Source organism: Lepidochelys kempii, chromosome 2, assembly GCF_965140265.1.
Source record: "Lepidochelys kempii isolate rLepKem1 chromosome 2, rLepKem1.hap2, whole genome shotgun sequence".
NCBI classification, from domain to species: Eukaryota; Metazoa; Chordata; order Testudines; family Cheloniidae; genus Lepidochelys; species Lepidochelys kempii.
The window spans coordinates 179985384-180001610 of record NC_133257.1 but is presented as its reverse complement, the minus strand read 5'-3'; the positions used below and the strand labels follow the sequence as shown (position 1 = coordinate 180001610).

The window sequence follows — 16227 nt, the reverse complement described above, 5'->3', positions numbered from 1 at the left end:
CATGTACTGCCACATGTATATATACAATACCGTATTTGTACAATATATTATAATTCTGCATCTTTGCCAAACATGTGAGATCAAATATGGTAATTACTGTTGTTGAAGTCAGATACACCAGAAAAAAAACGTAAGTCTGAAATTACTGAAACATCATGGGAAAGAGGAATGGAGTTCCCAGAAGTATACCCCCCAAAAAAATAAAAATGAATGCTTCACAGTTAGGAAATGAGTTGGCCAGAGATTTCCAAAAGCAGATGAAGTCTTCTTGACCTGAAAAAAAGTATTTATCATCTGTCTGAATGTCTACTCAGCAGCTTTTTGTCTCCTCTACAATGTTCTTATTTAAAATTAAAATGAAGAGATTAGCTGTTGCTATCATCATTTAATGAACTAGGCTTGTGAAATACACTGATCAATATTTTGTTTAGAAAAGTGATTTGTAAAAAGAAGCAATATTTCTATGAAAGTTGTGGTATACATTATCAAACAGGGCATAAGAAAGCCAAAGAATTAAGGATGTAGAGCTACCTGTAGGTTTTGTTATATTTATCAGAATAGAAACACTTGTTTTTTAAAAAATGAAATTTCTATCACTTCTAGTTGTGAAGAAGGCTTTCACAATGTTTTTAAACCAATTGCACCAATGATCTTTTTGAAAATGCAGCTAGACAAATCTAAACAATACCATCAAGACAGAGGTAGATTATCCACAATTCCAGTTATTTTAGTGGAGGTGAAAAAAATTAACTTTGAAGTTCATTTGCAACAATTTAAAATGACATCGTTCACATCTGAACAACACATCAGCAATAATAATAATACTAATATATAACATTCTGCCTTTCACCTTCCAAATGCTTTGTAAACATTATTAGCTAATATAAGGCCTGACTGAAGTGAGAGGGAGTATTATGCTCACAAAAGGAGAAGTAAACACTATATACATGCCTTAATGTACAGGATTTTATTAATTTTAAGTCATATAAAAAAGGACTGTAAAAGCTTTTAACAGAGTCCCTTTAAGTACACAGCATAAAGTAGGGGAGAGGAATGGAAATAATCTAAACCAGAAAGATAGAAACTGGACCAAGTAGCTCCTTTATAAATTATATTTGAAGGCGAGGTATAAAGGATTTTGGGGGTTGTTTTAAAAAACTGTTTAAGAAATGAAATTATTAACAGAATAATAGTAATTGTAGATAAAGATTCCAACTACATTTACTTTTTAAAAAACAAAGTATTTGAAAAATCCGTTCTCCTGCAAAAACCTACTTTCAGGAATCCATGCTTCCCCTTAGGAAGCCGGTGACATCTCAAGCACCTAAAACAACTACAGGGAGTACATTTAGGACTTGGTAGGAAAGTAAAAGAGGAAATGGTTTTCAATTTTTTTGTTTTAAAATATGCCAGGTTGTCCTTTTTAAGTCTATGCACATTTTGTTGTTGTTTTTGACTGGTAAACAGTTCTTTTTGTAAAATAACAATTTAGCAGTTCACCTTCAATAATGTGTAATGAAATAAAAGTCTGGCAAAACTGCAGAGTACCTTATGTTCACTGTGTGGAGGCATATAGACATACACAGAAGCAATCCTCACTGTAAAAATTAGGATAATAGGTATGTCTGAATTTTTTGTAAGACCTAGGGAGAGTATATTTATTTACAGTATAAACTTGTTTACTTGCTTTATTATCAAAGATTATCACACACACCTCTGCACACCAATGATTTCATTGTGGGCATAGTAGTCTATTTTGTTCTATTTAGAGTCTTATTCTGTGCTCATCATTTTAGTATCAGAGTGCCCTCCAGTTGTGCATTAAGCGACATTACTAACCTCTGTAATGAGTTTTTCTCATCCTCTCCCCAGGGTGAGAAGTGTGTACAGTGAAGTATCTTGTGTTGTTAGGGTTTTTTATTTTGTTTTATTAATATACACATTGCTAGGTATTTATGTTTGAGAAAGCAAAGTCAACTAAATGTATCTACAGGGTTTGGCTCCAATTCTGAACATAGCTATACACACGCCTAACTTTAAACATGCAGGTCGTCCCACTGAAGTTAGACTGGCTACTCATGTGCTTAAGGTTGAGTACATGCATAAGCATATGGAGGATTGAAGCCTAAGGTACTCTCCACTTGACTAAGGGTGGCAGAATATATCTCTTATGTAATATAAATAATATATAATTTGATTTACAAAATACAGGGTAAAACATATTCCCTTCCCCCAAATACCTTATAATATATGAGAGACAAGACAGAGAAGGCAAAACACTGGATAACAGTTCAGGGAAAGGAAGGTGTGAAGAGATGATTGTTAGGGGAAATAAAGTAGGAAGAATTTCCACAGAAAATAGGTTTTGAGGAGGGATTTGAAGGAAGAAAGAGAAGTGAAATCCTTTAAAACCAGACAGGATGTAATGTGTATGTCACATCATTTTAAAAGATAAATCAGCATTTTTATCTTTGGTTAATTTGCAAATTTTCCAGATGATAATTCAAGGTCAAAAGTTATTGCTATGCCATGAGACTCAGCTGCATGTATGCAGCTCGCTTTCCCAAAGGCATTCTCTTTCTCTCTGAATCTCAAGACGCCACTGCTGAACTTATGCAAGCAGAAGAGGAAGCTGAGCTGGATTTAAACCCTTAAAACCTGATCCTGAAAACACTTAAGCATATGCATAATTGTACTTACATGAGTAGTTCCACTGTATTCAGTGGAACAGAAGTTATGCACATGCTTAAGTGTTCACAAATTCAGCATTTTACTGACCAGATACCAGATAGTTCTCCTGACCCCTATCACAATGGTGTGAACTTTTCTTTCAACAAAGAGAATGTAAATTTACTTTAGGCCAGTAATGATTCTGTGGCAATTTTTGAAAGAATCAGGATGTCTTAATCAACTTCCAGTTTGTCTAATTACATTTCACTTACCTACATTTCCCCCTGTATTTGGATACACTATTCTTCACTTTCTCTCTTGAGCTGCTGAGAGTGTTGCTAAATGGCTTTTAACCACTGTTAAATGTTTTTCATGTTTTAACCTTTAAATAACTTCACCTGAGCAGTGGGTGAAGTGATTCCTACCTATATATATTTTATATGGTGAATTAATAACATTTTGAATTGCATTTACTTCCACCTGGTCTTATGTAATATTACATTAAAAAAATTACATTACAAGAATGTTCAGGGTTGAAAAGTCAAGCACTCAAAAATTAGGAAATGCCACAATTAAGGTTCCCCATATGCATTATGATAGAGTCTTTAATTACATAATCACACCTATTTTTTCCACAGGACCCCTACATCAGTGCAGGGGATAGATGGTACTCTGAGAATGAATCAAGGTTGTATAGTGAGTAAGGCTTTTGTTTGTAGGAGCCGTGCCTCACTTGTTGCAAGGGTTGTGAATGAGGCAGGTGATTCCAGGAAAAGAAGAAATGGTTTTCTGGTTAAGGAAGTTGAATGCCACCCTGAAGAATTGGATTCTGTCTTTTCTTATACTTCAGAGTTGTGATCTGGCTTAATCATTTAAGCCAAATACTTACATTAAAATGTTCACAGATGGCCATTAACTTTGTGCTCAGTTTCTACACTTGACACCAGATTTGCAGAAGTGCTGAGCGCTTACAACTGCAACTGGACTGAAAAATCTGACTGGAGCTGTGCTTTGAACATATAATATGCTGTACACATGCTAAATACTCTGGAAAACTGTTCACTATGTGTCTCAAATTGGGCATCCAAAATTAGAGGACGTTTTGAAAATTTTGGCTTTAATTGCCCTGAGCCTCAATTCCCTGTGCCTCAGTTCACATGGTAAGACCTGTGAGGAGACTAAGCATGCTCACTGAGGACAGAATCTTCAGAGAATTTAACCACTAAACTCAAACAAGTTGAGTGTATGAAAACTGAAATTTTTCAAAGGCTTATATCTTGCCCAAATTTGGACAGACTTTCACAGGGACACAAATGATATAACCCTGACACAAAGGCCATCCTCCTGCCAAATGTCAAGCCCTTGCTCCACAAAACTGGCAGGTGCTAGGGCTTCTAAACTAAAATGTTGTTTAAAAAATGTAACCAGGGCAAAACATATTTTCCCCTCATCTCATTCTTAGAAATGGCTGAAGGACTTCAGCTGAAACTTTTTAAAAAAATAAATAAAACCCTCATACTGAGGCAGATACCCAATATGGAAAATTTCAGCCAAAATGGTTAAAATTTGACAAAGTTATAAGCGACTAAAAACAGGGTGTTATAAAGAGAAGTCTCAGGCAATGTTAACTACAGGGAGTGCTACTAGCTGTAAAAACATCATGAACGTTAACTGTTTTCTTTTTTTAAATGTTTCAGATTCTTTGAATATATATTTCTCTATAAAGATGCAGTGATGTTTCAGATTGAACAAGTCACAAAGCTGTGCTCAAAGATTGCTTTGACTGAGCCATGGGATCCTTATGATATTCCTAACAACTCCACTTATGAAGATCAGTACTACATCGGGGGGCCTGGAGATGAAATTATGGTACAGGAATGGTCTGACAGAAAACCAGCCAGGAAATGTAAGTGTTTGGTTTGGTTTTGTTAAAAAATGTCTGCATCTCCTTTACCCAAGATATAATTTTCCAGCTGACTGTTAGTATTGGCTTTCATATTACCACAAAATTTGCAGGAAGAAATAACATGTAATAAATATCCAGCACATACTGTATATCATATTCATTGTATTGTATTAAAGAAAATGTCCCCATTATCTAAGAAGGGTTAAATATCTACAGGAGCATATAATGGAGTTGTTTGCATGTCTCAGACAAAGTTTGGGATGAAATCACACCATTTCCCCATTAGAGTCCAGTAATCTGAGCCCAGAATTATTCATAAGAAAATCTATAATATAGAGAGACTCTTTCACAGTTTAAGGAGTAACTGCACGTGACCTGTGTGGCTTGGAGATTACCCAGTGTGACCCAAGGACTTCTTGGAGCCAACTGACAGAGGGCATTGGGGCTCCATAGGGTTTTATAGGGCTCCCTTGGGTCAGATATATGCACAATAATCACTGAAGGGTAGCATGTGAGGTCTCTGCTGAGAGCCAGTAGCCCAATGGTAATCCTAATCATTTCAAAATGCGTGCATGGATAATATTTGAGGAGTTACGTATCTGAACTGGAAATTGTGTTCTTAAGGCCCTGGTGTTAAGGCAGATTACCAGGAGGTGACATACCTTGGGCGGGTTCCTCTCGGGCACAGGGTAGCAGATGCCTATCTCCCTGTATGGCCGTTTGGGCATTGTGTATTGTGTGCCTCACACTGTAGACCCATTTGCATACTGAGCCAGTTGTTGATTAAGAGATTGCAAAGTCTACAAGAAAGGAGTATATAGGCATCCTGTTTGTGAATAAGGACAGTGGATTGTTCTGATATGTTTATGGGTGCAAACACCCTGGATCCTTTGCTGAGAAGGCAAATTGACACCATGTTTTGCCTCATGAAAATTGGGTCACAGCCAACCTGGCTGAAAAACACTGGAAGGACCTTGGGTGAGCATTGCTCTACAAGACATGAAAGTATCTAGTTAATTAAGTCCGGGTTCTAAAACATGTTACGATTTTATTTGATATGTGACCATTTGTTTCTAATACTTCTACTTGCTATTACTTGAATCACTGTGCTTTGTTATACTTATAACAAATAAACTTGTACTTGGTTTCACTATAAACATATTGTGACAAAGTTCCTCCTCTACCTTGGGTCTTGTGCTTATTGGCAGATTTGCTCGCCTCAGAGATTCACGGCAGCTCCCAGTTTGGCTGTTTTCATGAACCCACAGTCCAAGTCAACTCCTCCTGTGTCTGATCAGGAGTTGGGAGGTTTGGGGGGAACCCGGGCCCGCCCTCTACTCTGGATTCCAGCCCAGGGCCCTGTGAAATGCAGCTATCTAGAGTGCCTCCTGAACAGCTGTGCGACAGCTACAACTCCCTGGGCTACTTCCCCATGGTCTCCTCCCAACACCTTCTTTATCCTCGCCGTAGGACCTTCCTCCTGGTGTCTGATAATGCTTGTACTACTCAGTCTTCCAGTAGCACACCTTCTCACTCTCAGCTCCTAATGACTCTTGCTCCCAGCTCCTGACACACGCACCACAAACTGAAGTGAGCTCCTTTTTAAACCCAGGTGCCCTGATTAGCCTGCCTTAATTGATTCTAGCAGCTTCTTGATTGGCTGCAGGTGTTCTAATCAGCCTGTCTGCCTTAATTGTTTCCAGAAAGTTCCTGATTGTTCTGGAACCTTCCCTGTTACCTTACCCAGGGAAAAGGGACCTACTGCGGCTAATATATCTGCCTTCTATCACTCTCTTGTAGACCTGGGTCAGCTGGGTCTGGCCTGGTGGTCGGGGATGGCTGGCAGGCGAGCTCCCTCCCACCCAGGCTTCAGGCCATCCGGTGGAGTGTGGGTCCGCTGCTCTATCTCGGCGTTTACCTTTCTGCCACACATCCCTCTCCGCCGGAGAACTGGCACGATTTAAAGGGCAGGGTGATAGAGTGGCTCCAGAAATGGACAGAACTACTCCGGTGTCTCTCCCTTCGAGGGAGGGCACTGGTGCTTAATCAACTGGTCCTGTCCATGCTCTGGCACTGGCTCAACACCCTGGTCCCGGCCCCGGATTTCCTGGCCAACCTTTGGACGTTGATTCTGGAGTTCTTCTGGTCAGGACTGCACTGGGTCTCTGCAGCGGTTCTCCATCTACCCCTGGAGGAGGGAGGGCAGGGCCTGAAGTGTCTCCGCACTCAGGTCCATGTCTTCTGCCTCCAGGCCCTGCAGAGGCTCCTTTATGGTACAGGTAGTCCGGCGTGGAGCGTACTGGCGCACACCTTCCTGCACCGCTTCCGGGGGCTCCGATATGACCGGCAGCTCCTTTATCTCCATCCGAGAGGTCTTCCGCAAGACCTCTCTGGGCTGCCGGTCTTCTACCAGGACCTCCTCCGGACCTGGAAACTGTTCACAGCGACCAAGTCCGTGGCGGCCTCTGTGGGGGAAGATCTCCTCGCGGAGCCCCTGCTACACAACCCCCAGCTCCGTGTGCAGGTGGCAGAGTCGCCCTCGGTGCGCCAGAGGTTGGTCCTGGTGGAAGTCACCAGAGTCGGAGACCTCCTGGACTATGACCGGGGAGACTGGCTGGATCCCCTGACGCTCGCTCAGCGCATGGGGTTCTCCAGTCCTCGTACTGCCCTGCGCGTACTTCAGGAGGTGAGGGCCGCTTTGCCGCCCACTGCTCGGGTTTACCTCGACCGGGTCCTGCGAGAGGGCGCGCCCCGCCCACCCTGCACCCCAGGCCCTCCGGACCTTTTCATCGGGCCCCTGCCCCGTGGACCCGACCAACCCCACCGCCCCTTCACCGTGAGCCGGCTGTGCGAGTTGCAGCCGGTCCGGTTCCAGACCGCGCCAAAACGACATCTCTACACGCTCGTGCTCCACACCCTCCACGTCCTCACCCTTGCGTCCCGCCCCAACACAAAGTGGCGGGACCTCCTGCCACCTCTAGAGGGTGAGGAGCCCCGGTGGGCCAGCCTCTATTCCACCTTGGTCCCGAGGCCTGCCAGGGATATCAATTGGCAGCTCCTTCACGGGGCCATGAGCACGGCCGTGTACTTGGCGCAGTTCACCCCAATCCCGGACTCCTGCCCTTTTTGCGGCATGAGGGAAACCCTGGCGCATGTGTACCTGGAGTGTGCCAAGCTGCAGCCCCTATTCTGGCTCCTCATGAATGTTTTGTTAAGATTTTGGTTGCACTTTTCCCCTCACCTCCTTATGTATGCACTCCCTGTCTGTGGCCCCACTAAGTCACGGGACCTCCTGGTCAACCTCCTCCTGGCCCTAGCTAAAATGGCCATCTATAAAACCAGAGTGAGGAGGTTGGCCGATGGCGTCTCCTGTGACTGTGGGGCCTACTTCTGATCCTCCGTCCATTCACGCCTCCGGGCAGAGTTCCTCTGGGTGGCGTCCACTGACTCCCTTGATGCCTTTGAGGAGCAGTGGGTGCTGTCCAGGGTTCTCTGCTCGGTGTCCCCATCCGGTTCCCTTCGTTTGACCCTTTGACCACACTCCTGTCCCTGTTATTTCATTAGTTGACCCCTGCATTTATTTGGTGTCCAGGTCCTGTGGATCTCCCTCTTAGGCTGGGCGGGGGGATCCTTTAGCAGTGGGTGGGCTTCACCCACCCACATACCGGATCCCAATAGGATCACTTTCTTGTAGCCATCTGGCCAGACCCTGTCACAATATATAAGTGCTGTGCTTTAAGCAGAGCCGTGATCTTAGGTGTAAATGGTAATCTGGGATGTACTGTTTCTTTGGAAATGGCAAATCTGTGAATACTACCAGAGTCCACTGTATCAGGGACTGGACACTCCAGGGAGAGGCTTGAAGTGGTCGTAGGTTAGAGTGTGCCTGTTGCTAACCTGTAGAGAGACAGGAGGGCCTATGTAGATCTAGAAGGGGGTGCTTGTGTTGCCTCTGACTGAAAGAACTGGGTAGCTGTCCCATGGCAGGCATAGACAAAGCTTCTTCGCGCTAAGAGTAGGTAGTAGCAAGATACCTCACAACCCTGGGTACCTCTGGGAAGCATCACACCCAGACCTTAACTATAAAAAATAGTTCTTAAACCCCTCTGAATTTAAATTGAATTTACAGCATTATCCAGTTAATGCAATACTTATGGTTATGACCAACAAAATATACGGCTAGTTATGAACCTTAATACTCAGCCAAGGGAAAATATTTCTTTAATAAAAAAAATTAAAAATAAAACAAAGGAAAAGATTGTTAGAACTCTAACTAGACTGGATGCATCCTCACACATTCCACTAGAGACATGTCACCACCCACACCAGGAAACTTGTTATTCAGATCCAGTATCACTGGCAGATTTATGGTACTTGATATCCAGATAGTATCAATTTGCACTCTTGAAGTCATTTGAATATGCCCTGCTATATTGTACACCAACAGTTATTTTTGTGTCTTTCATAATATTGAAAGAAAACAATGTCCTGTTCATGTCTGTCTATCCATACATCCCTCCCTCCCTCAGAACTAATTTGGTTTGGATTCTGGAGGTTGTTATTATGGTAAGGTTATTCTGGTTTCATGGAAATATATTGTACTTCAATAGCATTTTATTTTGCATTCATTTTTATATGAAATTCACATAAACCATAATGAGCAGGTCTGAAAAGGATCCTGTAGACTGTTCGTTTATTTATATATGTTCACGAATGTATTACAATTTTCTGAGAAGTGTGTTGAATTTATTGCTCATTTTATCAGCCTTTATTTAGACGTTCTGTGTGTGTATCACCACTCAAATTGTTTTGTTAATGTGGACTGAATTTTAAAATGATAGAATAAATGTGCATGACCATTTGGATAAGAGAAGGTAGAGGCCACTAAAGGGCTGGAAGAAAGAAAAAAATTGTCACTAATAGGGGTTACTGAAATGCGGATGTCACTGCATCTAGCATGATGGTGTATATTTTCCATCCATTAGGGGCTGGAATCAGGGTTTCTGTAATAAGAAATACTAATCAAATGCACTAGGATTTACTGTAAGGATCTCTGGACTTGGTAGCATCTAGGGTTTAAAACTTAAAAAGTATCAAGTGGTTATGTTCAGATGTATTCTCCCTCTCCATGTCTTATAATTTAATTTGTAATGTATGTTAACCTCCCTGTGATTGAGCAAGGAGACACATGGGAATTGGTGCACTGGTCAATTTTGAAATTTCAGTGCAGATTCTAGCTTATGCAAGGATACAATGCTGAAATAATATACACATCCAAATTCAAGAAGTATAACATTTTTTTAAAAAGCCAAGATAGAATCAACAGCTTTAAAATGCCCTAAATTCTTGATCTTTAGTCTTACTGTTAGAAACTCATTTTTTTTTAAATTATTTGTTAGACAGTAACCAATTTTTTATCAATCTTTATAATCCCAAAAGAGCCTTCCACAGAAGAAATCCCTTAATTATTACACCAAAGGAAAAATATCTGCTCTGCCAGTGTTTAATTATGGCACCTTTTAAAATCTGTATGATAAAATACAATAAAATTCAGCTTTGAATCGCCTCTTTCATACAAACTGTGTCCCAAATAATGTGCAAAAGTAGGCTCTAGATCATCAAGGTGTTTGAGCACATCCGTAAAACTATACAGTCACCAAGTTAAAAAAGGGGAAGAGAAAAGTTAAGAGGTGCAGACAAGAGAGAAAATATATGCTCTGAGGTGAGATTTAAAAAAGGTTGGTGAATCAATGAAGCCCTTCTGGATGGCGGAAGCTGTAGAGAGAGAAATTCTTGCATCAGCAGTGGCAAGATTACATGAATTGACAAAGGGAAAACTAGTGGTGGAGGACCAGAGAGAGAGAGGAGGTCTGAGACTTAGGCTGGACTAAGTCCATGACGTATTCTCAGTCTCAGGATACAAATTTTGTGCTCTTGACTTGTACCTTGCAGTGGAGAATAGGGTCCAAGGAGTGCAGGATTTGAACAGGATTTCAAATGAATGGTGAGCTAGGGGAGATGCTTAGGGAGGTGGAAGTTGCACTAATGAAGGTATGGGTAAAGATTTCCACAATGGGGGCAGGCAAGGGGAAGGCTTATATGGGCAATGCTGTGGAGAAGATGATGGGCAGATTTGCAGAAAAAGAGTTGTGGGAGAAGTAAAATTTTAGGGATTAGGATGGTGCCAAGGATTTACAGGGAGATGGGAGGAATGAGTCAGGGAAAGAGGTAGAGGAGTTCAAGTTGTGTTTGGGAATGCTTCTTCTTTTCCAGGATGAACACTTCTGTGTTTGAGATAGTTAACTAGAAGAAGATGAAAAGAAGCCATATATATTTTCATTAAAGATGTGACAAAAGGCAAAATATGTACAGCTGAAGTTCATCAGTATAAAATTCACAGTTAGCAATTAAGATAACTAAAAGGAATGAAGGTAGAAGGTTGTGGGTCTCCACAGAGGAGGAGTCTTGGTGTAGAGAAGGAATTCCCACCAAAACAGAGAATGAGCGACTTCATAGGTAAGAGGAAATCAGATATCCTACATAGCTATGGAAACTGAGTATTGCATAGTGTCAAAAGTGGCTCTGAGGCCCAGTAGTATGAGACTGGAGAAAGAGCCTTCAGTAGCAGAAGGAAGAAATACATTTGGCAATGTGTTAACTACGGAAAGAGAGATGTTTTCAAGTTATGGTGACCATCAAGGATACTCAGACCTCTTCAACTACCTCGGAATACCTGTGGGATGCAGTGTTTGATGTTTACTCGAAATGTGGGACCCAAAACATTTTTCATGCAGGAAACACAAAATGCTGTGGAGTTCCTCCCTTTTGTGTAAATAACTCCTTCTAAAACTTCAATTTCATGGTTCTTTATTTGTGAGGTAAATAATTTTTGAGAATAAAAAGGAGATGATGTAAATTTGTGTGGAACGTACGTAAATTTAGGATTAAAATAAGTGATGTCCCTCCAAGTGAGGGGCATGTGGGAGCTATGAGAGAGTCAGATGGAGAGGTGAGAGAAACCTACTTTCTTGTTTACGTGGATGAGAAATTGATACTTATAGGTGGAGCTGCAGATTTGCCAACGCACTTTTTGATCAAAACTCATTTGTAAATTTAGTAAAAGTCACAGGTTTAGGGGAAACCGGTTTGTAAAGTCATGGATATGAAATTTCAACTATACCTCTTTAAATACAATATACATAAATGCCTCCTTCTTCACTGCCCTCACCGCAATGGGGGGCGGGAAGAGGCATTGACCTTGTATCAGTTCCCTCTGCCTCGGCACAGCAGTCCTAATCCCACACAGGGAAGGCCCTGGAGTGAGAGGGCTGGAGAGCAAGCCCATCCCACACTCACTTCACAGCAGCAGCTCCTGTCCCATAGGACTGGGCCTGGCTCCCCACACTGGGTGTTGCCAGCTGGCATGCAGGTCACAGTGCACTCACTCAAGTTTGGCCTGGCCACCAATCCATCATGATGTGAGGGAGCCAGGGCCAGTCTTGCAGGACAGGAGCTGTCACCATGGGATGAGTATGGGGTGGGCTTGCTCTCCAACCCCTTCCACTGGGGCCTCGCCTCTCTACCAGGCTGGCGACCACCTAAGTGCTTCCCACAACCCACTGATGGGTCATGACCCAGGGTCTGGAATATAACTGCTTTATTAAAATGATGGGCACAAAGAAAAATCTCAGACAAACAAAAGTCAGAGCATCCATGACATTTTTACCACCCTGACAAACTTACCGCCCTACTTATAGGTCAACACTTGTTTTAGGTGAATATAAAGGCAAAGGAAGCATTATGTCAGAAAGGTCCAAAGAACTGAGAGAGTGAGTTGAGGAAGGAAAAGAAATGGAAGAGAGTGGGGGGTTAGGGAGGCAGTATTGGCACGAATTAGGGCAATATTAGATCGAAAAAGGGAAGTCTGCAGACATGATTCTCTGATCAGAACAATTTCCTGGTAATTAGGGATTAACTCCTATTGGATTAACCCAATCCTAAATTGATTGATGCTGTCCATTAGAGTAGCAGATATCAGTCCAGCTCATGACTTGCTTAAGATATATATACAGCATACAGAGTTTTCAAAAATTGCTCCATAAATTAATATTCAGCTCATGACTAAACATTTTATCTTGAAACAGCATGCCAAACATTTTTCTTTTCATTTCTCCATTAAGGCTGGGATTTTCAACGTTCTAGGTGTCCAAAATTCCCGGAAAGTTGTCACTGAAGTCAGGAAAATATGCAAATGTTCTTTTGTCTCTTTAATAACAACTTTAAAATAATTCATGCTTGTCCCATAAAATAGTCACATTTTGTGCTTCATTATAGTTGAGTCCTGGGTTGGCGTTTACACAGTCAAGGACTGTTACCCAGTGCAGGAAACCTACACCAAGAACTACAGCGTGACAACCTCCACCCGCTTTTTTGATCTACAGCTGGGTATTACTGACCCCTCTGTGTTTACCCCACCCAGCACCTGCCAGGACGCCCAGCCAATAAAGATGAAAGATGAATGCTGATTATGAACAACGGGTTGCCACATGCAAACAATAACATGGAGGATAATTATTAATAATCAGCAACTGACATGTAACCTGTTTTTTGCTCTTTTTGGAATTGTGAGTTTTCATTTGAAAGAGAACACAATATTTAATTGAACAGGACGGTAAGATGTGTAACAGAAAGGATATCTTTATGTCAGTGTTTCACTAAATTAAACTCTGTTCAACGATGCACTTGGTGTGTTTGTTACTGAAAAAGTAATGTTTATAGGCACTGTAGTTAGCTGTGAATATTTTTTGAAAGTTTCATTATTTAATATTTTAAAATGCCAACACAAAAGTATATTGTGCTCCTATTAACATAAAAGAAAAGTTGTTTGGAGGGTTTTATGGAGTTGGTAAAATATATTCTGCTTAAGAGCTTAACTGTAACCATAAAATGGCATAGCTTAAGACGACTACATCAGAGTGATTAAATGCATTCTCTTGGTTTTTTTATCCTTGCTCTTCAAAAAGCTGTCAGTCAAGTGTACAGGGGTTTGAGGTTGTTGGTTTTTTTGCAAAGAAACCAGAGTAACTATTCATATAATACGATGTGACTGATGTAATACTTTAATGGGTGGAAAATAAAAAATTAAGCCAAAGTTTTCTTACATTTACTAATCCTTCAGTGAAGCCTTTCTGATTAGACATTTTTCTGTTTTATTCATTTCTAATTCATGCTTTGTCAAGGCATTTTTGCTTTTAACCTATGCAAGGAAATTAACAGATACTGCATGCTGAATTGCTATAATTGTCTGTAACTCCTATTTTCAGAAGTCTTTCTTTTTTTCAGAGAGTATGAAAGGCCTTTACAATTTCAGGTAGAAGTAAAAAGCACCTGCTCCTGTCACCTAACTAGTCAAAGCTATATTAATGCACATACAGCTCCTCACATTGCAATTCAAATGAAAAACCTAAATGTGTGACAAAAGGGAAAATGGTATTTTAAAGGCCTTTTGCGTGGTATGATTACAATGCACTATGAGCGAAACACGAATGACAATCCTGCTTTTGTTTGCACACATTCCTTTGATCCCTGAATATGTTCATTGTTAAATCAGCATTCCAAAACATTATCATCCACATATAGCTATTTGCTGGTGGAAGGAATGAGAGCTTAGTTATAAAGAAAGAGAAAAACCAAAAAGCCCCAGGTAATGTACATTTTTAGCAGTACTAGCTTTTATCACTTAGACACTGTAGCACATTATGTATTTTCCTTTCAGAGCTGGAGTCATGAAGGAATTTTCTTTAGTGGAGCTCTTCCTGCAAGTATACATGTAAACTAGCTGAAATATAACTAATTAATGATATTTTCCCAAACATTAAAGTTTATGGAGATGTGCTAGTGGAAATAGAATTGGATTTCCTATCAATTTAGTATGCATTTAGTCTCTGTGATTCCTCTGTAATTTTGTGACAACTTAAATACTAATTGCATATTGTTTTCATTAGGGCTTCTTGCTGAAAGCTGGAAAATATAATAAACTTGGCTAGCAAACATGGAACTGTGATTCCACATCATTAGGCTTTGTTGTGGTTTGACAGATAACTATGTAATCTCTCTGCGTGTGGGTGTAATACCGTGTCTATAATTATATTGGTTCTAACAATAATATTAGATGGTCTTTTAATATTCATTTGCAGAAGTCTGTAACACAAAGTGCTTTTAAAAATTTTGCAGTGATATCCAAGTTAATTTTCAATGGCAAAATATATATGGTTTAAAACAATGCTGTTTTTGAATTTTTGAGTTCTGCCCTATATATTCAATAAAGGGACTTGTTAAAGAAAGAACAAAGAACCTTGGATTTGTTTTCTCATTGTTCTAAACGAGTGTGTCATTAACCAAAAAGTTTGCTTAGTTTGTTATCATAGTCTTCAACAGAGGCCCTTAACATTGCTTATTGGCTCTCTTACACCACTCTGGCAGTGTTAAGTACTTTATAGTGGGAGTAAATTACATTTATGCCCACTTTAAGGTCCATTCCCACTGCCTGACTGATGTAAAGGGGCTTTCGTGTAAATGAAACTGTGGGACAGTAATTTCTTCACAACAACTATCCTGGGTGTAATACAGTAATCAAGCATTTTCTTTTCCCATTAAAATCAATGAGGGCTTCATGGTAGGGAGCTTTTGTGAAAATCAGGCCATTTATTTAGGTGCCTTAATATAGATGTGAAGGTAAAATTTGTAGAAGAGCCTAAGTGAATTAAGAGCCTAAGTGGCTAAAAAGCCTAAGTCCAATTGTCATTCAGTTAGGCACTTTTGAAAATTTTACCCACTGAAATTAAGTAGTAACAAACTAATTGTCAGTGGGACTTAGGCTCGTAAGTCACTTAGGTGTTATTAAAATTTTTACCTCAGATGCCTAAATTTAGGCTCCAATTTCTGAGAAACTTGACCCAAAGTCCACATTTAGGCACCTCACTAGTCTCATTTGCAGAGTTCCTGAACATCCTCAATTCCATTTGACGTAATGCTTACACAATTGTTGTTTATATGAAATCGTAGTTTCTTTTGCGAGATTTGGATGGAAACTGCACTGCTACCGAACTTGGGATTGATCTAAAACTGGCCGCAAAATTCTAGCGCTTGGTGATTAACTTGCGTTCACTGTGTGGCATTTTTGTTTCTCCGCTTGGTGGAAAAATATTTGAACCCTTGTTTTGCGTAGGTGTAGCCATCAGAATGTGTTGAACTTTAAAGGGGGAAAAGACAATTTGTACTAGTGGACTGGAATGCAGTACTACAAAAAGATTGTTTCACTAAAATTAACCTTGACATTGGGTTGTGATTCTCCTCCTGGATTTGTCCCATTGGAACTCCATTGTAAATGGGACTAGCTAGCCACTCATTAATTAAACTGCAGAGCAATACCGGCAAGCTCTCTAGTGCCAGACTTTCCCCCAGAAATGTGTATCTTGTGCTGTCCAACACTGCTGAACAATGCAAGCTCATATAAAGTCTGTCATTTCATTAATGGAAAATGATATGCAGCAGCCTTGTTATCCCCAATTGAGTTTCCTATACACTTTAATCCACACTAGTTAAGATAAAACAATAAGATAGGTTTATTAACTACAGAAAGAAAAGAAAGT

The 16227-nt window shown here is 40.6% G+C and overlaps 1 protein-coding gene across 2 annotated transcripts in view; it reads left to right on the top strand.

Moving 5' to 3' along the window:
* Positions 1-16227, top strand: part of EPDR1 (ependymin related 1) — a 62015-nt gene that overhangs the window by 29786 nt on the left and 16002 nt on the right. The window contains exons 2-3 of one of the 2 annotated variants that reach the window (XM_073332869.1): positions 4368-4576; positions 12911-14914. In XM_073332869.1, the coding sequence (XP_073188970.1) occupies positions 4368-4576; positions 12911-13101 (400 nt within the window). In that variant the 3' untranslated portion in view covers positions 13102-14914. Of the gene's footprint in view, positions 1-4367; positions 4577-12910; positions 14915-16227 lie in introns of those variants that run through there. The other variant, XM_073332870.1, reaches the window with a different exon arrangement.